At 34.3% G+C, this 27,561-nt stretch overlaps 1 protein-coding gene across 1 annotated transcript; it reads left to right on the plus strand.

Annotated features, from left to right (window-relative positions):
• Positions 1-805: 805 nt before the first annotated feature.
• LOC127831989 (uncharacterized) lies at positions 806-27,294 on the plus strand. The gene is made up of 9 exons (XM_052357119.1): positions 806-865; positions 8,109-8,394; positions 12,608-13,196; positions 14,187-14,314; positions 14,995-15,086; positions 15,644-15,684; positions 23,480-23,641; positions 25,949-26,065; positions 26,713-27,294. The coding sequence occupies exons 3-9, from the start codon at positions 12,933-12,935 to the stop codon at positions 27,049-27,051; spliced, it is 1,143 nt and encodes a 380-aa protein (XP_052213079.1). The 5' UTR covers positions 806-865; positions 8,109-8,394; positions 12,608-12,932; the 3' UTR covers positions 27,052-27,294.
• Positions 27,295-27,561: the final 267 nt, after the last annotated feature.

Raw genomic sequence — 27,561 nt, forward strand, 5'->3', positions numbered from 1 at the left:
GGATCGTAAAAGCTCCAGTAAAAAATCAAGAATAAAATTAAAAAAAGGAAAAGAACATTGCCCGGACCAGGTTTCGAACCAGTGACCCCTGGAGTCCTGCCAGAGTCCTGAAGTAAAAAAACGCTTTAGCCTACTGAGCTATTCCGCCGAATACACATGCTGAGCGTATTTTAAACCTTATGTAAGCAATCTTCGTAGTTTCACAAAATTTAACGACAAAAACAGAACTCACCAAATTATTCAATCGTTTCGCGTTGCAACGCTTTATAATTTTTAGGTTTTAAAATCGTCAAAAGATGCATATAATGGCTCTATTAGACCATGGTAAATGTTCAGTATTACTGTTTCCTCACAAATATCATAACTAAAACGAAAATTTGCAAATCTGAAACAACTTTTTTCAATTTTGTCAATTTACCAAAGCGTGAAAAGATCCCTTTAATATACATATATCACCCGCTCTTTTAGTACGTGCCGTAAAACTCGATCTGTAAGTCTATGGGCCATTTATTAATTTTTTTATTTTCAATAATGGTTCGAATAGCCAGAAATCTATTAATAAATATTTGTTTAAATATGTCTCTGGTGTAACCATTTCGCTTTCATATTCGATTGGTCAGATAAAACTGGTGTTCACCAGTCTCAGAAACATTGTACAGCCGAGTCGACAGGTACCAACCCAATAAATATTGTAAACGTAATCGATTAAAACGCCGAGAAGTTTTCAATCGAAATCGATGGTAATAAAGTATTATTTGATTGGACATTAAGCTTTACGATAACCAATGATAATGATTGTATCATACTAAACAAATGGCGGTTCATTTGTGGGAACAGAATCTCATCTCGATGAAAATCATAATCGGTAAGGCTTTATTTTAAAAAAGAAGACCAGCAAACAAAAATTAAATAATATGAAATAAGGCAAAGCCTCAAATCGAGCTAGATTAATGTTTAACAGATGAAAATAACAGAACAATTTGAGGACATGTCACTTCCTGAAATGGTCAGAAGTGGGTGGGGTAATGTAAAACAATAATTCCTTATATTCCTTCCCTAAAAACGGCATAGCGGATGAAACCCCCTTTCACTTTTGCATACACGGTAGAAACTCAACTCAAAATGACCCGAAAACAGGGTACATCACTTTGAACAGCCATAACTTAATCAATTGTTCAGCCATTGTAACGAACTAGGTCTTATTCAACGCTAAAATGAATGAACGTTGATAGAAATTGTTTGTTGTTATGTACAGGTACCTTTTGAATTCCATTGTATAAATAATATAGTAACCATAGTAGATTTTTATTATATTATATACGTCATTCCCTTAATAACGCAATGGAGTAAAAATAAATTGGGGTGAAAAACCCAATTAAGCTCAAAGGTAGGGGGTGAAATTGTTTGCTAAAACAGAGCTCCAGATAAGTATTTGTGAAATTAGTAACGGTACTGCCACTGACAGAAAGAAAAGGAGTAACGCTTAAAATCAATTAGTACCTGTACTACCATATCCAAAAATACAGGTAGTACTGTACTACCCATGTTCTTGGATATTGAAGGGTGTATAACTGACTTAACAAAAACATTTGCAGCAATTAAAATAAATATATGTATATCAATATATGTAGCTTCTTAAACAGTTACTGTGTTAGGTTTTCCATTCTGAATTATGATGCTAATACAAATACACATTAAAACTCATGACTTATAGGAGGTTTTGGGGTTTCCAATAATGACGTCACGTTTGCGCATGCTCAAATTTTGGCCGTCAAAACTGCGGCCATTCTGCTATTGTTTGCATTGATGAAGCGCATCGTGATAAGGTTACAAACCTATTCGCGACCCTTTTGAAGAACAAAAAATACTCAGAAATTGAAATTCTTTCAGATTAATTTGAATCGAATGAACGAACACAAATAAGGACGAAAACAAAAAACAAATTTATTGATTTTATGTTATCAACATATAGAAACTGATTTGAACCTATTTGTCTGTAAAAACTTACCTTGTTACAGATTAACTAAATCCTCTTGATAAATGTTAATGATTTTTATTTAATTGTTCACACCAATTTTGACACTCTTTGTTTCAGCATTTTAACCCACTGTTTAATTGCGGCTCTAGGAGAAGTGCCCCCCCGGAGAACTGCCCCCCCAAAGATTTTTCACTGGGCGGAGAACTGCCCCCTCACTGTTTTTGTATAGGGCGGAGAACTGCCCCCCTGCTGATTAATAAGTAGGGCTGTCACGATACGCCGTGAGCGTACCGCGGTATATCGTGGTACAGCAACACTGTATCGCGGTACGTACCGCGATATTTTACAGAATATGTATCTGTAAAGAAAACAGTTTACAAACTTTATTAAACACAATAATCAGAAAACACGGGTATCATAGTATGACTTGAAACTGTAAAAGAAACTGTAATAAACTTGATAGAAGTAGGCATTGTTATTGTTATTGTTATTCGCGTCTTTTTCTAAAATGTCCGCCATGTTGTTTACAATAGCTGTGACTACGACCTGTGTAAATCGAAAGCTTGAAGGGCATGTTTAAAATGCGGAGTCAGCAGGCCCAGTATTGAAAATCCGTAGCGTTCTGATTCTTCCTCGACTTATTCATAATCTTAAGATAACATGATTTGGAAGTGCCATGCTTTGAACGATCGATATTCTAAAGAAAGAAAATAAGAAATAGAGTAAACATCTTTTGGATAATTATGAACTTATTTGCAAAGGAAATCTAACCCAAATTCAAAAAAAGGTACGGACCCATACATTGCCGTATTTTAAACGTGAAAGTTAAACATCTACCAGTGGAAGCGCTTGCTTGACCTGGATATTAACGGATTATTTATTTAGCCCTTTTGAATCGCTTCTACAGTTTTCAAAACGATATCTATATCAAAATAATTATGTAATGTATTTATATATGTGCTAATATTATAATATTAAAAAAAACCGGGGCGGCAACGCCGTACCGCGGTGCGATTTTTTTCACGACATGCACCGCGATATACCGGTATACCGGTGAATCGTGACAGCCCTATTAATAAGGGCGGAGAACTGCCTCCCTGTCAGAATTGATGACCCGGAGAAGTGCCCCCTAATTAAAGAAATAGCGGTTGAATGACAATAACGCCAGTAACTTTCTTGCTATTATGTATGGAAATTGAGTGAAATTTCAAAAGTAATATAAAGTTGTACAAGTAATAAAAGTTATAAAACGGCATAAAATACCTACCTCGGCATGGACGTCGTCACGTCGCCAACTTTATAATCACGTGCTTTTCGTCAATGTGAACAAAGAAAAACAAATAACTTTTTGCTAATAAAAAGTTTTCGCGGCTGAATTATTTGATATTTTCCCCGTAATAAAAACAAACAATTAGCATGCAATTTAATCCATCCTTATGCCAGCTGAAAACAATAATTTATTTGTTTGTTTTCGCCAATTACGGATTTGGACGGTTCAATATAATAAACCCGTATGCGGCTTTATTCAAAGCTAACAAGTTCTTAACAATTAAAGTCGGTCCGGTCTACCAATTAAAAGATTAAAAGATCGCGGTACTTATCGTTAACGGTAACAAGTTCTCTGCCTGCCTTATTAGCTGCTAATTAAAGCAACTGTTACCGATTTTGTTTGTTTGGCATGTCGACATGATCTGCTCAAAATGCAAACTGCGGACGACTCGACGGTCTGGCGATGCTACCGACGGATAAGGTGCTAGAAGACATGAATTAACTAAACAACATAAATAAATTGCTTATAAATTCAACTTCACTTCACTTTTTTCTTCAAGTCAGCTAAATTATTGCCTTTGCCTTGCCTATTAATTTACTTTTTTATATGTCAATTAACTTTTTTTCCATGGGTCAATACTATCTTTATAATGTAAATTAATTCCGATGTAACTTTTCCTCCATAAGTACCGAGTTGCACGTCTATATTTAGTTGCAACATATTGCCAGTATTAACACGCACGCGTTTCCTGTGTGGATCTCGACTATGTTTCGCGCTCTTATTAAAACACGACTTTTACAAGGCATTCATGTATAGTGAGTGGTGCAGTTGCGTACCAAGGGCCTTAAACAGTATTATCACATGCCTCTAGACAATTTGTGTTATTCAGTTCGATAAATGGTAATATACTTGTACTGAAATTAAATTGTTACCGGATAAAATGTGTACGGCGATAACGTAAAATTACCCGTAAGTATTGTTTTCACTACGTAACTAATAACTAATATGACACCGGGGGGCAGTTCTCCGCCCCTACAGATTTGATGGGGGGGCAGATATCCGCCTACTAAATTCTGACAGGGGGGCAGTTCTCCGCCCCTACCGATTTGATGGGGGGGCACCTCTCCGCCACCTTTAAAATAAGGGGGCAGTTCTCCGGGGGGCAGTTCTCCGGGGGGGCACTTCTCCGGATACCTTTAATTGCCCCTTTCTTTATCACAAACCAATTATCTCGATATGATCGGATACTGTCCAGACAATTACTAAGAAAACAATGTGTCATAAACCCAGGGACCTATACTTGTATGACTCTGTATAGGGTCTCTGCATAAACCACATGTGTCTGGTCATTAAACACAATTTATGATACCTCCACGTCATCTCTCGACATATTAAGTCAAAAACTTAACAGTTGCTTTAATAAAATATTTGAACATTTTAAAAATTGACATTTGTCCGAAATGGATTAACAGCTAGGAACTATTAAGTATATATATTAGCCAGTTTAAACATAATAATAAAGTGTTTAATATTTATACTACATTTAAAATATTGTACACATTAACTGCTACACAATTAACGTATTTAACGGGTACCTGCAAATGTAAACTCTGGCATAATGTGTAAAGATCGTGCGTTACTGCAGTATTCGAAACATCATCATGACAACAAGCAATCGCGTTTGGTCATTATAGGGATATAAAATACTTGCATTAAATAAATTAAATGTGTAGATTAATTGTATCATAAAATGCTAGATTTGTATCGCTCATTATCACTACAGACGAATTTTCAATATACGTGTACATGCAAAGACAGTTCAATTTGCAAAATATGCAGGTGTTTTTTCCAATTTGAATGCTTAAATTTATTAATATTTTCATTCAATGTTAACGAAACAAAAATTCATTCAATGTAAAAGAAAATTAAAAATACATTTCAAGATTGAAATGTATTGAGCTATTTTAGGGTTTTGTTTTATAACTGATTCAATGCACCCCTTACACTAAATTTCAATCCCGGATGAAAAATAACACTATCGCATCCACACCACTTACAATAATATTCAAATTATTATATGTTTTATTATTTTTGAAATATCATTTATTAAATTCTTATTTTAAAAAAGAATACGGGTATTTATAGTTTTGTTTTGTGAAATTGTACGTATTAAGTCTTCCGACGACCTTTACTCTGATACAATCAGGGTTTTTTTTTACTAAGAAAGTGACGCCGATATTCGGCGTCTTCCCCTACCAGAATTTTTCCCCTAAAAATACCATTTCCCCTTCAAAAATATAATTTTTCACCAAAATATAATATTTTACCCTCAAAGAATTTTTTTTTTTCTTTTGGGAAGTCGACGCTTATCCAATTTGTACCATGTACAACGATCTCTCTCTCTCTCCCGACGAACACTCAAATCTGGGAATCCCAGTGATTCTATATATAGCTCTTAAATTACGTCATGGAAACCGGGCAACTAATCGTATTAATCATGTGACCATTTTACTGGATTCCGGTCTTGCGCGAGAAGGGTGTTTCGTCAATTAATTACCGGAAACCAGTCGAATTTTCATCCGGGTTATGTGAAAGCCAAGATATAAACGTTAAAACAGAAAAAGTCTCACAATTGGCGTTCATACACGAACAAAATAAAACGTTCGAACTCGGAAAATATTAATTGCGTTGACGTATTTTTTTAAGAATGAATCATCAAAAACCGTTGAAACCCAGCAGGATTCGGAGGTACATGTAATCAACATCGATTAATACTGTCGGATTATTGTGAAAGTGAAAGTAGACAATCGGCAGCTGCCGCACCTTTCCCTTCCAATACTGTAGCAGATCTAGATCGTCAACCCATTCATCATGAAATTGAAATCACAATATTGACATCGTTCCCCGGCCCAAGTTAAAAAACATTTCCCATTATTAGATCTACCCCTGCAACTTTATTTAGGACTTTGACTTTAATATCATACTTGTTCATGTGTTTAAGAACAAAAAGGTCAGAGACATGACTCTTTTTCTAAGTCTGTAGGTCAGTTATAGACATTGAAATGAACAGTTTTTATTTTTTCCCCAAATATGTCTCTTTCGCGCTCGATTTTCCCCTTTTACCCAGCGTCCAGCGTCTTCCCCTTTTTCTAAAAAAAACCCCTGACAATGTAATTGGCCGCGATCAAGAAGTTGACGGCCAATCTATTTTTAGTAACGGAAAACCCCTCTTGTGACGTCACACAAAAACCTCCTATACTATTTCTTCATTTTTCTTGACAAGAAAACACAAGCCAACTACAGTGCCCCAGATAAGCTGCGTATCTGCGTCTTTCACCCTATTAAAGTGTTTAAAAATGCAAAGAAACGCAATATCATGCGTATTGAAAACGCAACCAATTTGACTTTTACGCAAATTCGTCAAATTTGATGCGTACCATACAAAATCTACGATCAAAAATGCTTTGCTCATTTTAGGTATTTTCTCTTTGGAATTATTATTGTAACGCGGTGACGCTTACATTCACCAAGCTCAGCAAACGGTCATAGTTATTCAAACGCTATGGGGACTGGATTTCATAGTTAAATTAAGCGTCTGACCAAATTATTTACGACGACAAACATGCGTTTTCAATCTGACTTAATTCGTCGCTCAGTGTGCATGTATTTGTAAAGCGTCTGTACTTTTAGTTTCTATTACGATGCGACATAAAAATTGCTAAGAGAGGTCGAAAGACGTCATAGATTGTTGCGCAAAAATATCAGCCGATCACAAACTTTTTTGAATCAAGAAAGCAAGAGCCAATAAGTGCAGAATCATTCGTGTTATTGATTTTGTTAGAAACTGTGTATACAGCAGTTGAGTTGACATCCAAAAAACATGATGGAAAGTCTGTTACTGAACAAACCTGTCAAAAGTCCTTGGTTAGAAATTGTCAACATTTTTTAAAGTTTATATCATGGTCAGTTTCAAGGATTAAAGATATTACGAAACATAAGTTTATAAAAATTTATGATGATAGTTTACAGTTCTATTGAATCAATACAAGTGTGCAGCGTCAACAGAAGTAAATCAGCAATTATTTTAAGGTATGCATTTTTATTACTCATTTCACTCTATTTTGTAGAATGGAATCACCCTATTTTTCAAAATCAATAGGTGAAAACCCTATTTCCCAAATGATTATCTGGGGCAGTGCCAACTAGTAAGCTAAGTAAATGAACACTTATTTCACTGTCTCATCCGTTTCCCATCGTGTTTTCTAACGTTTTACGCCACCGATGCAATCAAATCGTTTAATATCGGGGCGACAATGTCTTTTTCTGGGTTTACAGATTTAATGTCAGGATGGTTAGAAGACACTGTATGTAGTCATTATATGACAACAAAGTGTTGTTTTGAGCCGCATTTGGTTAAGCCTGCATTCAATTGCGCGCAGACATATTGTTTTTGACGGATTTACAAGTCACATGAAATCGCGCGACAGAATAGAAATAATATATGAACCCAGTCTACAACTTTTCGGTAATTTAAATTAACAAAAGCGCCATTAGGTTAGAGACCAACAAATCACGCCGCGCTGACGCAGAAGTATCCGTACCGCCCGATTTTTGTCGTAAATGCGTAAAATAGATATTAATGTTGTAATTGTGCGTCCAGTTTATAAAAATAAAAGCGAAAATCTTCATGAAAAAGGCGTATTTACGGCTGTACGGCCCTTATCTGGAGCTCTGCTAAAACTTTTGAATTTACAAAAACCCTATTGTTGTCAAAACAGGGGGTGAATTACCCAATATACCCCAAAAGTTATCTATAGCCCTGTATTGTATAAAATAAAATAAATATTATATATATTCTAGAGTTGCTGTTTGGTAGTCCACCTCCAGCCAGATGTACTTCAAGTAGATTGGAGTAGTGACGATGAAGAAATTGTTGAAGTACCTCAAGTAGATTGGAGTAGTGATGATGCAGAGATTGTGGAAGTGGAGTGGTCAGATTCAGAGGACAGTCGTAAAGTCCCACAGTCAGATTCCGAGGTGAATGTGGCATATACGGATTCTGAAAATGATTACTCGGGTTTTGCTGATCATCAAACTGTATTTGCCCCACCTAACAACCAAAAGGATGTCAACAATTATATTCTAAGTAAGTTTCTACATTGTATCCATAACCATAAGGCTAAATGCCTTAAAGAGCTTTTTTGTTGACTTTTAGAAACAATATAATGGTAGAACTTTTCCTTAATATTAATAAATCAACAAAAAATTAAATTTGAATTAATTGCTTAAATTATTATAAAGACATGACCTGTAGACATGGTAGAGTGGCCTTAATTCGGTCCCATTGTAGAAAGAAAAAAAGGCCCAGCATTATACAGAGGGTGTAATCACATGACAAACAAGATGGCGATGTCCATGCTGAGGCATGTTTTTTTTTTTCGTTTTATACTCTTATTACTCCTTTTAATTTAGACAAGTTATCTCAAATTTCCACACAAAGTAATTGTTCAATTGGGCTTTATGCCATTTTAAACAATTTTCAGTTATATTGCGGCAAAACCCATTAATTCTATCTGGAAAACCAGTTCTTAATTTTTCGGCGAAGCTGTATACGCCAGCTTTTCACCTTACCTGACCTTTGTAACTGTCCAATAAAATTCAAATAAAACTTCCCGCGGCGAGGCTAGTTCAGAATGAATAGACTTCATTTATCCCATAGGCTGATTTGAGCATTCCACCGAAACATTGGAAACATGTCCGCATCTTTGTAACACTGTTTTACTGCGTGTTCAGCATGAAACATTTTTATCTCTAATGAAAAGGCTTAATAGATAGAACAGTTTTACACTCAATCTCGACATCAATACAGTTTGTGCGTGCACCTTTTATTTTCAGAGGCAACATCGTTTATACTTAAAGGCTATTTTCTCATATTTAGTACTGACTTCCATATTCCTGTCAACATGTTAACATGTAAAAGTATTAAGAGCAGTGGAAGCGTGGCCTCACTTTAATGCATAGCATCTCAACCCACGAGATATCACGGGTCAGTTTGCGGTTAGTGTGTGGTTTATTTACAGGTCATAGCTGCGTGTTCAAATACGCTTATGTGCTGACCTGAGTTCGCAGCTAGTAAAAGAATCTTTATAATATGATATAGACGCTATCCGTGAACTAGATGAATTGGAATTTTCTTTAGACCAAAAAGATGTTAAATGAAGATATTCAGCGATATTATTATGGTATGTCAATAATAGATTCTTAATTTGTTTCCAACAATGCCATGATAAATATTATTTTTAATTAATTTAACAAGAATTATTCCACTATATTGACTAATGTATTAAGCTTGAGCGCGATGATTCTCGATACTTTTAATAATCGAATCAAATACCAATGCCCGACAAACCACTAAAACAGGTTTGTTCGAAGAACGCGCGTATAAATATTTAAAATATGTACGGATACTTCGCTTGTGGCCGGTTGACTCATATGTTTAAATTTCACTTCCATTCTTCTTTTGGTTTTCTGTTTCGTAACTATAGGTTTATGACAAGCAATACGTAATAATGCATTTTTTTATAAATATTTTACATTATTACATATTGCTACATGCTTAATAAGCCGCGAAAACTCCGCGTAACATCCCGTATTGCGTGTGATGCAGCTAAGAACTGCACAGAAAAAGACATTATCTATCCTTGATCTCATTCATTGAACTATCATCGCCGTGTATCTTTTTTAAAGATATTTCTTGTTTTAAATAAACTGGTATTTGTTATACAGACTTATGATCTACCCTATCCCAGAATGCCATTGATAGTGTATAAAAGCATTGTTTACTACATAAAATAGATTCCAGTTGATGTATTTGTATGATTTTTGATATTTCCCAATTTGATGGATTTACGACGCAAAAATTCCCAATTTGAAGGATTTCGCGACTCAAAAATTCCTAATTTCTAGGGGACAGGGCCTGTTCCCAAACAGGTGGAAAAAAAACGCTGAACACATAAGCGCTTGACTGTCTGTTAAAAACATCAATACTAAATTTACCATACGTCTAGATGATACAGAGTATACATACCGACTGGCTAACTATTTCTACAATCCAGCGCACAAATTAGCTCTAATTTTCACGATAACCAGTCTCATATTTTGGCGAAAGACAATCAGCAGTTTATATTTTTGTTTATGTTGTACGCAGAGAATTTACATAATTTGCGTAAGTCCAGATTGGCTTGTAAGCACGGAAATGATAAATTGAGTGTATCTTGATATTTTTAATGCGTATATTACGCTGATACGCAGCTTTACTCGGTGTGAAAATTTTTAACGGGATGATCTAGTTAAGGCTCCACTTTTCGCCTTTTTATTGGTATGGCTGGAAAGTGAGCATCCTTTAAAAAATAAACAGAAGTATTAATAGGCGAAAAATAATTGTCTTGGCATGAACGTCGCCATCTTGACTATCACGTGATTACCCCTTCTGTTATACAGCTTTGTTTTCCAGACTTTTAATCCAATATTTCAGTCTCGGAACAACCGGGTCACACATTGCGGTTGCAATTTACATTTGACAATAAAACAGCTTGAAAATGTGTTTGCCACTTTGTTTCATACTGATGGATTTTGCAATAATTTTGCACAAATTTGAAATTTGTGCAAAATTAGTGCAACATCCATCAGAGAAATTTTCTCTTATTCAAGTCAACTTGGTCAAGGGTTGGTGCTAACCCTTGCTTGATATATATATTTTTTAATCTATGACTATCCACTCACCCTTCACTTAAATCTCCCCGCCCATTAATTACAAAAATATATCATATATCTATTGATAGTAATGATCAACCAGAGCGTTTTTCTAAACTTTAACTTTCATCCGTCTTTGTCTCATTGTTATAAACATACTAAGTTAATACTATAGTTGTATGTATTTAGCAAAAAAATTAAAATTTATCAATTAGTGTGAAATGGACAAATTGTTACAGTATAGTAAATTTTTGCTAAGGCTTTTGATCACAAATTATTATGTTAATTATAATTATTTTTTATGTTCATTTATAATTAGATATAAAAAGTATTATGAGCTAAATATTTTTTTAACCAGGTTTTCAGAAGGAAAAAACTGGTTATTAGATTGGCGAATGCGGGCGGGCTGGCTGGCGGGCGGGCGGAACAAGCTTGTCCGGGCCATAACTATGTCGTTCATTGTCAGATTTTAAAATCATTTGGCACATTTGTTCACCATCATTGGACGGTGTGTCGTGCATAATAATTACGTCGATATCTCCAAGGTCAAGGTCACACTTTGAGTTCAAAGGTCAAAAATTGCCATAAATTAGCTTGTCCTGGCCATAACTATGTCATTCATTGTGAGATTTTAAAATCATTTGGCACATTTGTTCACCATCATGGGACGGTGTGTCGCACGAAAGAATCACGTCAATATCTCCAATGTCAAGGTCGCCACGACTAAAAATAGATTTTTTAAAAAAACAAACTTACAAAGGGGGTTAATTTTGTTTGTTCATTTCAAAAGTTCAGTTTGAGTTTTCTCCCTTTATCAGATTTTTTTTTCACAATGAAAACCTGGTTTTGTGACAATTTTGTCCCTTGTTATTATTGTAATTTGATATTTACATTAAAAGGAAATTTTATTCTATAGGGAATGACCAATATATTTAAATTCTTTTTATGCTGAAGGAGGGCATATATTGTTTGGACCGTCCATCTGTCTGTCTGTCTTTCCGTCACACTTTGCGTATAGGTTTCGCATTTAGGTTTTGAAAAATGCTCATAACTTTAATGTAGCTTCAGATAGCAACTTGATATTTGGAATGCATGTGTATCTCATAGAGCTGCACATTTTGAGTGGTGAAAGGTCAAGGTCATCCTTCAAGGTCAAAGGTCAAATATTTTACTTCAAAGCGGCGCAGAAGGGGGCATTGTGTTTCTGACAAATACATCTCTTGTTCGCTGTAAATTGATTAGCACTGACTTCTTCGAAACGAGCGCAGCCAATTTCAAGAATAGTTTTTACTTTGCCAGTGATGTTATTAACATTTTCAAAAGAAAGTGCAGTTTATTTGTGTACTAAACTTATTTGTTCGTTTGAAAAATAGTTTGCAATATGTATCGATTTGGCAGGATTTGTGGCACTAATATTGTATTTTTCAATAGGAAAAACAGCAACTTCCCGGTTGGTCAAGTATTTAAAAAACTTTATTGCATGACCGTCAACTTCACTCACAAAATCAAGCGGTCGATGTGATTTTTCAAGTCCTGCCTTCAAATTCTATGGAAGGATGGTTCTATTCAACACATTTAAATACTACAATGGTTCTTTTTATTTACAGGTGAAGCAAGGTCCGGTAGAGGCATGAAAAAAAAGGCCTTAAATATATTAAGTATGAAGGCAGCTTTGAAAACAAAATGCGTCTGTGGGAATGAGTGTTGTATGAAGTTGAGCATTGAGTCGGTAAGAGACATTCGGGAGAAGTTTTGGCACAATTCAAGATCAACTAGGATGTCATTATTGAAAGTGTTTTTTGAACAATCTAAAAAAAGGGAAAATATAGATACTTTTCTGTAGTGTCAAGAAAACATAAATTTAGATTGTGCTCAAAAGTATTTCTTTCGGCTCTAAAAATTAACAAAAACACTCATACTAATGCTTCGAAAATGTGTGATGATTATTTGGATGCCCCATCTGGAAAGTCTCCACGCAGCTGGGATAGGAGCACACGCCTACTAATTGCATGGCTTGAAAAATACTTCACTTTTCATGGTGAGAGGATGCCAAACAGATATGAAATCCTTCTACCATATGGAACAGTCCAAAGGGAAATTTATGAACAATATAAAAAGTATGTTGAAAATCCGGTGTGCAATAGCCAGTTTTATAAAAAGTGGAAGGAGAATTTTAAGTTTGTAAAGGCTAAAAAGGTAAAAGCTATGTTTGATTGTAAGTTTAGAAATTTTAATCTTAAAAGTTCAGTATATTATGGCAGGTATAAAAAAATGCAACTGAATAGTACTTTTTTCCCCACTATGTTTTGGTATGGGTCCTGGGTAATTTAAATTGAAAAATCCAATTGTTTTGACTAAAATTAGAAAATGAATTGACTTCTGTGTGTTTTTGCTAACAACAGAAAACGATTGTGTATACAATACATGTATTTAACATTATATTTGATGATTAAGCTGTTTAGCAACATGAACTGAATGTGGTTGAAAACCTTAAATTTGGAAGTACAGGTAGTCATTTGAGGGAAAAAAAACTCTTAAATGTAAGAAAGGGGCATAATTAAGCTAAAAAATTTTACCAAAACAAAAAAAGGATTATGATAATGATTATAAAGACGAAAATCTATCATTGTTTGATGAAATTGAATATAGTCATAATATGAGACTGACTGTAGAAGGAAATGTGTGTGTTGAAAAAGGGAAAGAGCTTCATTATAAACATATAAAAGCAAAACAAAAAAACAACCTACTTACCCTCCTACATTTTTCTGGCAATTTTCCCTGGACCAAGACTTTTTTTGGCCTAAGAAGTCAATTTTTTTATAAGACATGATACTCATGTATGGAGTACATTGTATATATCAGTCAACAGTCTTACAGACAGATATTTGTGCGCTTAAAACTCATAACGATACCTTATTTAATCTAAAGTAAATTAATGGAAGTTTTTTTTCTTTGACTTTACAATAAGGAAAATTATAATTATTATAGCACTCACGAAAATGTAAGCACTGATGCAAAAATATTTATAATGGACAGTTTGGCGGCTAAAATTCTTTTATCTAAAAGAGTGGTGAAATAAAACAATTGCATTGTGACATGCTCAGAACAAACTATAGAATAAATACAAGGCTATATTAAAGTAAAGAAACTGTTATGTATTATTAACCAGAATCTATCCTTTTTCAGACAAATACATGGAGCTTTACCAGATGTACAACATGTGTGACATTGGAAAGGCAGCTCACGAAAACCACATGTACAGAAATGCGGGCATTCTATAGACAAAAGAAAGAAGAACATAACCTTCGTCAGATGTAATTATTAATAGTTTGTTGTGCTTATATGAGTCGCAGTGAAAGTCAAACAATCATAACAGGAAACATCTATTAGTCTCTTAAAATTTATACAGGCATTTTGTGGCAATGTTTGGAAAACATAACATACATGTAGTCATATATTTGGTATTTGGAATTTTTGGGTGTGAAAAGACTACTGCTTTGGGAAAAACTTATTGTATTTAAATCTTAAAAAACATTTAAATAAGAAAAACAAATCATATTAAAACTTATTGTTATATACTTTATTATATGTTATTTAAATTAAATTAAGATATAATAAACATAAGATACTTCTTTCTAAAAAACATAAATAATTTTAAAATGGCATTTATTTTGGAAAATTGGGTATTTCTGTTTGCTTTGGGAATTGGCCTGTTTAACATACCCCATGAATACACCTGTAAATGCCTGTAACACTTTTATTTAGAACGTCCCTTCAACTACTGCTGGATGGATCTTGATTATTTAATTTTTCACAGTTGAATAATGTTTGAAGACCTGCAGATGGTTGTTAAAAAAGCATTTTAAATGTTCTGACAGAATTATGGCCCCTTTATCAGTATTTAACATTGTGAAGATTGTTTTTTTAAACACTTGTTTTAATTAGTTTTATCTAGTAGGTTTAGTTATTTTATATTTATGATACTGTGTTTCAGGTTTGAGAGGAAAACCTATTACAGTAAGCGTGAACTGGCTCAACAAAGCCCTAGGCAGCACATGTCCATTATTATTGATGGCATGGATCAAGGTTGGTCTTTTACCTGACATTTAATTAAAGGTTCATACCTACCGCTTAACATATTTGATTGATAACATTTATAAGAATCTAACAAATGATTGGTGTATTTGAAAATATCACATAGAACATTTACAGTTAGCTAAAGTGGACATGAAATGCTGATCAATATTATATACGATTACACTCAAGACATATTGAAAATCTGCGTCTGCCAACACTTGTTTACAAGATAAATGTTGGTTTCAGACATGATTTCAGTGTTCAAAGAAATGTTGTTTGGTAATGATTTTGTATCTTTAATATTTTGTTAATGTTGTGTCAGTTTTTGGCCCTTTGTGATTTTTTGTCACTGGTCATCATCTTACATATTATTTGTTGGAATGATCTGGTATTTGAATATTTTCTGAATATCATTCTGATGAGCATTTACAGATGATTGTTATGGAATACTGTATGGCTATACTTAGTATGCTGGAGTAATGAAGACAAGTGCAAAATGATGTCTCCAGATGTGATAATCATTCAAAATAATGTTTCAAAAGATTAATTCATTGCATTTTTTGCAGCAAAGACCAATTTGCCCCATTTTGCTGGAAGAAATCCAAAGGTAAAAATTTGTGTTGTTGTTACCAACCAAAACAGAGGCGTTAAGTCTTTTGATATTTTTATTTTCTGCTCATGAGACATTTCTTGTTCTTAAATCTAATTTATTAATCTGTTTTTGTTTGCTCCCCGAAATATTTTCAGTGGAGCATATAGTTGCCAGTGCGTCCTTCCTTCCTTCCTTCCTTCCTTCCTTCCTTCCTTCCTTCCTTCCTTCCTTCCTTTCTTCCTTCCTCCTTCCTTCCTTCCTTCCTTCCTTCTTCCTTCCTAACCGATCTCTTTCATATTTGGCATGTAAGGAACCTTGCATGGACCTCTACCTTTTAATGAGGTTTGAGGTTACTGTGGTCAAGGTCACCGAAATTGATTTTTCTGTCACACTTTTTTACAGTTATCATAGCACCTACAATATTTAACCGAGTACATGAAAAAATATATGATATCATACTATTTTAATACTGACAGTGAGATGGGATCAGAATCAAGAGATGAAATCGATACACATTGGCAGGGGTTCTGAAATATTTTAAGAGTCTAATTGTCCACGGACAAGTTGGGCCCAAAAATTCACTTGTCCGTACCAAAGAAGTACTTGTCCGTAATTTTAAGATAGATAAAGGAAAAGGTCATTACTAATTAAGCAAATAATACAAGCATACACTTTTGTTAACTTCTATTTTAAATTATAAACATAGTTAACTAGAAAATTGAACAAAAAATACAAGCAAGATGTTCATACAATAAGATCACGTTTAAGTCACACATGATACTAGTCTTATTTATAAGACGCGCAAAGAATTTAGAGATACTTTTTAATTCTTTGGAACTCCAAATATTACCAATATAAAAAGTAGCTTAATATTTGAGAGCGTCAACAAGTTCGACTAACATGATACCATCTCGGAAATTTAATAATCTCAACATGACTAGACAATTCACTTGAAATAAAATAATCTCCGTTAATTATAAGTATATAATTATCCGCTAATAAAGGAAACTACTTACGAAGTTTACATTTACACACATTGGCAACGTTTCAAGCCAAGGAAAATAAATTAGCCAAGACTCAAAAAATTCTCGTTTCCGCTTGGCGTCGTGTGTTTATCATATTCAGACTTGGCTTTTCTCTTCTTTTCCGACGCCGAACGGATTTTATCATTGGTCTGATTAGCGTCATGGCTAGACGTTGAAGTGGTTTTATTATATAAAAATCGAATGCAGGTCGTTAGAACATGTATGCGGCCATTTGCAATGTATGAAAAGTGTTAAAATTCTTAAAATTCTTATGCGTGATTGGCTGTTGCTATACACATGTGTGCTGGTTTCTCTATTAAAACAGGGACATAGGTCCCTGATTAAAATTGTTTTCTTATGCGTGATTGGCTGTTGCTATATATACTCGTGGACTGGTTTAGGCCACGACTTTTATATTTCTTGGTTTACAAAACCGCCGACCCTAATTTTTGGAAAATGGGAAAAAAAATAAAATCGGAAAATCGTCTTTTTTTTAAATATTTTATTCCCGACCGCACTGCAAAACGAGCGAAACGAGAAAAAAAACGATCCTGTTTGAGTACGGTTGCGAATAAAATCAAGTAAGTACAATCAACGATTGGTTCACATATATTGCAGAGATCGGGATATTTTTCAATGTGACACATTATGTACCAGTCCTTTTATGGGCACTTCTCAAAATTTATTTCGGGTAAAAATTACAGACAATAAGAAAATCAGCGTCAGTCAAATGTCGACCCCATCAAAATTTATTTCCGTGTCTGTGACGCAACTATATTGTTTAACATGTTAATTATATTAAACAAACCCGATAGTATTTGACAATTAGTATAAATAATCCAATAAAACACTGCCATTATTTACGATATATGTGTTTAGGAATTTTGTAAACACGTCCGCCATAGTTTATAAGAACTGTACAGAAAGTTTGGAAATCGGAACAAATCGGTATATCTCGGAAAATCATTGATAAATGTATTTGTCGTTTCAATGCTTAGGGCCGAGTAATTTCGGCAAATCGGAACTCAACTTGTGTAAAACACTAGCTCAATTAACCGTTAAACTCCGCCTCCGTTCTCTGCAAAAGATTTGAAGGCGGAGCTATGCACGTGCTTTTATTAAATTGAAGGATTGCAATTGAGAAACAAACACACAATTGGTTCGGCATGTTGATTGCTAGACAAAGGAAGCCAATTTTTTCGGCGCGAAATTTGTCGCTTAATTGCTTCCGACAGAAAGCGGCTTTCCTTTGATGACGTCAAACTGTCAATTCACACAGACTGCACATTTTCGGAAGACTTTAACTGACTCCCTGGGAAAAAGACTGTTTATACCTGAATTTCAAAACTTTATTAACAATTATGATTTATTTTGTGTCTCTGAAACTCATGCTGATGAAACCGACATTCTGGACATTCAAAATTTTATCTTCTTTCATAAGCACCGCTCTAAAGAATATAAAAGAAAATCCGGAGGCATTGGCGTTTATGTAAGAGAAAGTATTTCTTCACATGTAAATGTCTTACCAAATTCCACAGATTATGTTCTATGGCTAAAAATTGATAATACAATTACTGGATTTGACCAAGACCTTATACTAGGATCGATTTATATACCTCCTGAAAATTCGCGTTTTTACTCTCCCGATGAATTGAATATACTTGAAGAAGAACTGTCCTCATATTGTAATAATAATAAATATGTATTCCTAGCTGGAGATGCGAACAGTAGAGTAGGGACACTTAAAGATTTCATTCTTCCTGATCCCCACACTAATAAACTTTTTGGAATAGATGTTGACCTCGAAAATGACCTGTACAAACATACTTTACTTGAAAACCTTTCTGTCCCCCTAAATAGAAACTCTTTGGACAAACGTACAAACACTCATGGTTTCCTACTGCTTGATATGTGTAAAAACAATAATATGTTCATCATAAATGGCAGATTATTTAAGGATGAAACAATTGGCGCGTTTACTTTCAGGGACAAATCAGTCATTGATTATGTGTTGGCAACTGCAGAGAGCTTCAATTATATAACAGACTTCGAAATTATAGAAACTGACCCTTTATTCTCAGATGGTCACAATGTGCTATCATGGGACATCTCTACCGTACAACCCCAAAGCAAAAAACCAGTAAACACTAACAATTCTAGCTGCCCTACCTGGAAACAAGACCAAAAAGACCAATTTATAATTAACATTAACAAACCCCAATTAGAGGAGTTATATCTGAGCCTAAATACATACCCTCAATCACAACAAACATTGGACTATATCACACATGAATTGCAAAACATCTTTGAAAATGCCTCCTCAAAAACATTTATAAACCAAAATCTAAATTATAGAAACAATTATCCCAACAATAAACCATGGTTTGGGTCCAAATGTCACCAATCAAGAAATCAATATCATGAAGCAAAAGCCAAATACAATATTAAAAAAAATTGTGATAATAAATTAAGTCTGAAACATGCCAGCAATCATTATAAAAGGACTATCAAATTTTATGTTAATAAAGAAAAACTAAGCACCAGTGCTAAATTACGTGAAATGAATGACAAAAACCCTAAAAAATACTGGAAGTTCATTAGGGGTCTCAAACCAAAAACAAAAGAATCCAGCTCTCCACCACTTGAATCTTTTCACGAACACTTCAAAGAGATAAATAAAAATTCAATAGACGATAACCGTTTCAACAATGATATAGAAGATATACCCAACACAAATGAATTTTTAAATATGGAAATAAGCCAGGATGAAATTTGCAAATGTATACTAAAACTGAAAAATTCAAAAGCACCTAGTCCTTCCGATCACATATTAAATGAATACATCAAATCAACAAAAGATATCTTGCTTCCTTTCTACACTAAATTGTTCAACTGTGTCCTACAAACAGGTATCATCCCACTATCCTGGCTTGAAGGCACTATAATCCCAATTTTTAAAAACAAAGGGAGCCCAACTGAACCGAGCAATTATAGGCCCATAACACTGCTCAGCTGTATGGGCAAATTGTTTACCTCAATTTTGAACCAAAGACTAAACACTTTTCTTGAATTAAATAACATTTTAGAGGAAAATCAAGCTGGCTTCCGTAAGGGTTACTCTTGCGCAGACCATATTTTCACCCTTCATGCATTAATAGAGATAATTAAAAAACGCAAACAAAAACTTTTCTGCGCCTTCATTGATTTTTCGCAGGCGTTCGATAAAGTGTGGAGAGCTGGCCTCTGGCATAAAGTACTAGGCACGCAAATTAATGGCAACTTTTTCAGAGTCCTTTTAAATATGTACAGTAACATAAAATCATGCGTTTCCCTAAATGGAGAATGCTCCCAGTACTTTTTGTCAGAAATAGGAGTAAGGCAAGGAGAAAATTTATCACCAGTACTTTTCTCGCTTTTCTTAAATGACCTTCATTCATACCTGCATATAAATGGATCTGTTGGGGTTGAACTTATCAACCCAGATACTGCAATATTGTGGCTTAAGCTTCTGGTCCTATTGTATGCAGATGACACCGTCATTGTCTCAAGTAGTGCCTCTGACCTGCAAAACAGCCTTAACACGTTTCATAATTATTGCAAAAACTGGTACCTAAATATTAATATTACAAAAACAAAAGTTATTATCTTTGGCGCTAGACAAACAAGGAACTTTAATTTTAAATGTGGAAATAACACAATTGAAATAACAAAAACTTATCACTATCTTGGCGTCACATTCTCTAGTAATGGATCCTTCTTAAACGCCCGCAAACATGTAAAAGAACAAGCCTCAAAAGCCATGCACCTTCTTTGGACTCGTGTTAACAATGCAAATTTACCTATCGACTTAGCTTTTAAACTCTTTGATCATACTGTTCTACCCATTCTTACCTATGGCTCAGAAATATTTGGATATGAAAATTTAGAAATATTAGAACAGGTTCACAAAGATTTCATGAGAAAAATCACAAAAGCCCGTCGGTCAACACCAATCAACTTTCTATATGGTGAACTAGGACGCTACCCTTTAAGCATTAATATTAAAACAAAAATGATCTCCTTTTGGAATAGACTTATAACAGGCAAAGAAAGCAAAATATCTTTACTAACTTACCAACATATGTTGTCACAACCAAATTTAAATTTCAAATGGTTAAATAAAATTAAAGAAATCCTTACATCTGTTGGAAGACCAGACATCTGGCAAAACCAAACACAAATTACACAAAACAACATCCACATACAAATAAAACAAACACTAATTGATCAATTTAAGCAATCATGGAACGCTGAACTACAAATAAGCAACAAAGGGCGCATCTACAGCAGTTTTAAAGGTAACCATGAGTTTGAGCCTTACCTGATTAAAATTCATCCCGATGAGTCCCAAAGTATCTTTAGATTCCGCACTGCCAACCACCTCCTCCCTGTAGAAACTGGCCGCTATGAAGGCATTCCATTCCATGATCGTCTTTGCAACCTATGTAACACACACGAAATAGCTACTGAAAAACACTATTTAATGACATGCCCTTATTTTGATAACGAACGGCATCGATATTTAGGAAACCAAATAGAAAGGCATGCAACATTTAACGAAATCATGACGCCGTCATCAATATTAGAAATGAAAGAGCTTTCGAAATTTAGCAGAATTATAATGAAGAAATTTATCAGGCATTAGACTATTGCATTGAGTTTTATATCTTCGAAAAACAACAACAACAAAACGCCAATGCCTCCGAACTCACTTGCTTTAATTATTCACGATGCAAGTTTATCGAACGCCTACTGTATAACTTTAAAGCATGATATATTACTTACTCTCCAACTATTAAATGGCTTACCTCAATTCGCGGGTGATATCCAATTAATTTTGCACCGACATCTGTTAAAAACACGCGTCTGTCTAAACCGATAATAATCACACGAGGTGATCCATAACTTTTAACTGTACACGGTCTCAAACTAGGTCGCAAAGACCCGTATGTTAAATACTGCAGTAGTGCAGTGACGTCACCTGTGATTTACTATAGTCCGCAAATGAGGCTATTCCACGAAATGATCCGCATCGACTCTATAAACACTTACAATTATAATCTATGTAGACGTACCATACACCAGTAAATAAAACACTGTTATTTATCACGTTAATAATTGTGTGATGTTTCTTCTCTGATGAACAATGAATAGCATTTATGTATGTATACTTACATTATCTATTGTTAAATTATTCCTAACATTATGTTGATGTATATTATCAATGACTATGACACTGCTTAAAATACACGAGATTGTGAATATGAATATCTTGATTATGAAATCGTTTCATGTAAATAATGATAATGTATAGGGTTATTCTGTGCATGCATGATTCTTATGCGTATTATTATCAATATCATTATTATTATTTTTTTTATCATAATAATATTTATTATTATTATTATTATTACTACTACTATTATTATTATCATTACTATTATTATTATTATTATTACTATTATTATTACTATTATTATTATTATTATTATTATTATTATTATTTAATTACTATTATTATTACTAAATTATTGTTTAAGCACAAATGCTATTATTGAAAACCAATGTTAATTTTTATCTCTCCCATTTTGCGAACTTAATTTAAAACTAACAAACAATCAATGTAACTGTTAAAACTGTTAAGTGATTCAAACTGCTTATATAAATATGACTTCCCCCTATACCAAAATGTCCCGCACTTGAACCGGAAACAAACAATGTATTTTGTACTGTGTATATTATATGTTCCCCATGTTGTATCTATGTATACCTGGGAGTAATAAAGTATTGTTCTGTTCTGTTCTGTTCTGTTTACAATTCCAGTAAAAAAAACAACACTTTCTAACATTAAACTTTGGATTAAATTATCAAAATAAAGCAAAAGCGAAGTTGACAAATATGATTAAATTAATTCGCGTCAGTTCAAATAAGACGTTTTGCGTTGTAAATCAACGAGTTTTCATTACAACAACAACTTTGACAAACATTACCGCGACGACGCATGGATCGATCTACCTCGATTTTTTTTTCATGTACGATCTCATAAGTCGAGTAAGAGCAAACACATACCGGGTAATTTGTGTATGAGTAGTTTATCTTATATAAGATTTATGCAACGGGCATCGCATTGCGTAATGGTGCGCATCCAATTTTGGAAATGAAGCGCAGTTTTTCGTTTTAATGGGAGAAGAACGCATGTCATGTAATGGAGTGTTTAAAATTGCCTGATGTTACATAAGGTGCTGTTAGGACTCATTTCATTTGAAGATATAGATGTGTTTCATTGCATAATTTGATTTTTTGTCTCTGTGTTAAGGTTATAAAAGATATGATCTCTTTGTTCAGATGTTATTAGTATTAACTTTTTTTTCCAATGTTTTATTTATTTATTTTTTTCGACCGCCCGATGGACCATTTTCAAAATAATTTTTGTAAACCAATAAAAAAAAAAGTCGTGGCCTTACCACATTAAATAATTATTATCGGAAAATAACATACCTCCAGTTAAAAAAGTGTGCTAGTCCGCAGATTAATCATAAGCTATTTATATAAACTTCGTTTTTTATTTTCGAAAAATATTGAAGTTTCGTTCTCGAAACAAATTTTACCACGGAAATCTTACTTGTCCCCGGACAAGCCAGCTTTCAAAAACTGCTTGCCCGGAAGGATAAATTGACGACTCGGACAACTCGGACAGCATATTTCAGAACCCCTGATTGGTTAATTTTGTTTATTTATATTTGCAGAACCTTAATCCAGTGGATTTATTACATACACACGTAACAGAAGTGTTGAGTCACGGACATGGCAGCTTTCATGCATATGTGGACATAGGAGAATATCCCCATGATCCAAATTTGACAATAAACATTATTCTGAAAGAGTTACTGCGCCAGGCAAAGGAATCTGTAAGTGTGTCAACATTGTCAAATACTGTAACATTGAAATTTGAAAGGAAAAGCATTTGTGCAATATCTGGCAAACAGCAGACAAATTTGGTAAACATGTTTTAAATGATAATTAAACAGCTTTGTTGTTGATGAAAAGATTAACCCTTACAGTGCGGGAACCGAGTTGTGAAGGCCTTTGCAAACAGTTTGGATCCAGATGAGACGCCACAGAACGTGGCGTCTCATCTGGATCCAAACTGTTTGCTATTCTGATAGTATTCTTCAGTCTGCAAAATTAACCCATCGCCTGATCGCCAATGCGATGAAATCTCAGCTCTGGCGATGTAAAAAATGAATATAGATCGCCTGAATTGCGATGAAAAAAAAATCAGAGAAAATAAACCAATAAATAATCAATTTACGCATTTCAGGTGTAAATTCTTACAGTGACACCGCTTTGGTTACTTCCCTTAGTTTTCTATCGTTAGTGATCTCCCTTAGATGTTATAGAGAGTGTAAAGTCCGGCTCGCATATTTAAAATGTCGTAATACTTTTGGTAAACTGAAATTCCATTCTACGCCGATAAATGAAATAATAGTGCGTTTTTTTTATAAATTAAGTAAAACGGTTGAATGTATGTTATTAATAGCCTTGAAATTACGAAATAACCGTAACAGTGTTTATTATTCATATGATTAAGATCGATACCCGTGAGCACCGGCTTTGAATTTGTACTGGTAAATACTTGCTGCCGAGAATTACACTTTTTTCGTCTGCTAAGGTCAAAAATGTTTAAGCTTAAAGCGCCGACATCTAGTTCTGTCCCTGGAAAAAAGAAGTTGCCACCACCAACGGATGAGACTGTAGCGAAACGCAGGAAATATGAGCAGCAAGTATGTTGCACTTTTAGTCCTATTCGTAGGCGGCTAAGGATAAAGACGCGCTTGTACTTTTTTCATTTTCTCGAATATGCCATGTGGGCGGGGTAGTTTAAAATGAAGGACTGATCATTCATATCACAATACAAGTTGACTACGAGATCAGGGTTTTAATTAATAGTTATTGCAAAGCCATTAGAGTGTAAAAACAGTTTACTATACTATTATTTATTTAATTATTGTCTGTTTCGCGTGATCTACTGCCGGAGATTAACTAGTTTATTCGGTCACTGCTTTATATAATAAGCCTTTAATCTTAACCCCCCAATTGCAATCTATATGGAACTTTAAATAACGACTGTTGTTGAATCGTCCTTTCATGATAATGTCACTGTAATGAATTCATTTTTGTCTGGCTATGAAAAATTCCCTCTAGCTATGACATTTTCAAAGTTTCATAGCCACATTGGCTATGAAGACAAAAAAGTTAGTTTTGCAGACTGATTCTTTGAAAAAAAATCTAAGAAAATGCTAATTTTAGAAATTTAGCAGACGACATTTTTGCAGACGACAAATTTCCCAGCATGCAAAGGGTTAAATGTCTGAAGTCAAACACCTGCAGTTACTCATAATTTGAAGGTAGGCCAGATGATTTAATTAAATAAATATTTTAAACAAATTGTTATTTAGCATGTTAAAAAACCCTCTTATGCCGCAGGGGTTTCACTGGCCCCCAAAAAGTTGTCGCCACTTTTTCGCGGCGTGAAAACTGTCGGTTATTCTTACCTTATTAATAAGAACAATTATTTATCAAATCCAGTGTGTTTTTTTTCCTCCTTTCAGCTGAGTTCCTCCCTTTCAATGTAACAATCATTCGAACAATTAGTATTATTATACCCCCACAAACGAAGTTTAGTGGGTTATATAGGATAACACTTGTCTGGCGGTTGGTCCGAGTCCGCTCTCTAATATAAGTAGTTTTCATCCGATCTTCACCAAACTTGGCCAGAAGTATATAGATGATATCTAGGCCAAATTTATACATGCGCCTTGCCAGTTCACAAACTAGGTCACGGGGTGACTTAGTGCGTTTTAAACTTGAGCATGATGTCCACGTTTTTGTGTGAAGAAAACATGCTAAATATTTTGTGTCAATGCGGCATGTGGGGGTATTGTCACGTCTGTGACACAACTCTAGATAACTTTGTTGGATCTATATAAATGAAGAATTTAGTTTTTAAAACCATGTAAGGGGAGAAGGGCATTTTCCTTTTAAGAGCCTGATGGTACTAAAATCTCACCCCTGCTAATAGGTACTAACCGCAATACAAATGTCCATATATTCTAAATAGCAATTTTCACCATAAAAGGATCAGAGCCATGTTTTCATCAATTATATTGAAAAATATTGTCAATATGAATAAAAATCATGCTGTTGTTTTTCAGAACAATTTTCTCCCACCAATACTATACATACAAGCAGACAACTGTTGGCGAGAGAACAAAAACAGATACGTGTTTTCATTCCTTCAATTGCTGGTTTCTGAACGGATTTTCAATGAGGTACATCAGTGGTTTTTTTTAATTCAAAATCGTGTCCTATAACCATACCCATTCCCAATGGAAAAAAGTATATATTTTTCCCAAATGTGAGCTAAAAATTCCCAATGGAAGGTTTCCCCCCCAATTTTTTTTTTTTAATGTCAATATTTTGTTCATCTCCCATCTATATAAGATTAACCTAAGAAAATATAATACTGGATACACCCGTATCCTCAATCCTCAATTTGGAAGCATTTGTTAGCAAAACAAAAACAACACTTAATTTCCCAACTTTAGTCAAAACGACGCCAATTTTCCCAATCCAAAAAGGGACCCGGCCCTATTCCCAAAATGGTGATTATTTTGCATTTAAAGTGTGTGATCTTCTACTGGCGACTGGAGGTAATAATCAGTAAATCCTCTTTTAGTCATGTCAGCTTGTGCATCCGTCTGTCAATCTGACTGTCCACAAAATTTGACAAAACTACTTCTCGAAACGTACTTTTCTGGTAATTGTTAACAGACAAAAAATAAACACGGCTTTGATAAATGGACACCAGATCTTATTATGAGACATTTCTTAAACCGATAAAAGATCAACATGTCGGCAAATTCATGGCTTAATATCTAATGTCTCTTACTCTTCAATATATAATTATATTTTTCAGGTGCACATGTCCTTTTTAATTGTCGGCCACACTCATGAAGACATTGATGCACGATTTAGTATGATTTCTAGGACGTTGGGTTCAAAAGACGCAGAAATCTTTGAAGACTTACTAAAAATTTTACAAAGTGCTGAAAGAGTGACCAAAATATTCGATGTAAAAAAATGGCTAGAACCAAATCTTAATGTAGCTCAACACGCAACTCAGCCACTCCATTATAAATTTGTTAATGTTGAGGGCATCGTTAATTTTTTTTATAAGGATTACCAACACCAGCCCTGGACTCCACTCGTTGGACATTTCCTACAAAAAGTTCCTGAAGGAGTACCAGAATTGTAGCTCCAGATTTTTCGAAGATCGAAATAGAAAAAAAAATCAAAATATTGATGCCATTAGGCTGCTTCTCAAGCAAGAAAACTACAAAAAATGGAAAGAATTTTATGAAACATTAATGGTAAACGAAGATGCAAGTGAATTTCCCCTTCCGCTTCTACCTAAACAGCCGATTGAGACCACAATTCCAAAAGGTGCTGGCTTAGTGCCAGAAGTTAGGGAACTTCTGGAAAAAGAAAATCGTCAGCCATTGGTGAGTATTTTAAAATAATAGTTTTGATAAGAACTCTCTTTATTTGATTTTAAGGATTGAGGATTTTTATGTCCCCCACTATAGTAGTGGGGGACATATTGTTTTTGCCCTGTCTGTTGGTCTGTTGGTTTGTTTGCGCCAACTTTAACATTTGCAATAACTTTTGCAATATTGAAGATAGCAACTTCATATTTGGCATGCATATGTATCTCATGGAGCTGCACATTTTGAGTGGTGAAAGGTCAAGGTCACGGTCATCCTGC

This window comes from Dreissena polymorpha, chromosome 5 (genome assembly GCF_020536995.1).
Source record: "Dreissena polymorpha isolate Duluth1 chromosome 5, UMN_Dpol_1.0, whole genome shotgun sequence".
In the NCBI taxonomy this organism is placed as follows: domain Eukaryota; kingdom Metazoa; phylum Mollusca; class Bivalvia; order Myida; family Dreissenidae; genus Dreissena; species Dreissena polymorpha.

What these genes read in the sequence shown, in the direction of transcription:
- LOC127831989 (XM_052357119.1), top strand. Translation starts at nt 12,933, where the DNA reads ATGTGTGATGATTATTTGGATGCCCCATCTGGAAAGTCTCCACGCAGC. An exon ending in AGTTTGTAAAGGCTAAAAAG is followed by an intron (nt 13,197 to 14,186) that starts GTAAAAGCTATG and finishes ATCCTTTTTCAG; the next exon opens with ACAAATACATGGAGCTTTAC. An exon ending in CTGAACGGATTTTCAATGAG is followed by an intron (nt 26,066 to 26,712) that starts GTACATCAGTGG and finishes TATATTTTTCAG; the next exon opens with GTGCACATGTCCTTTTTAAT.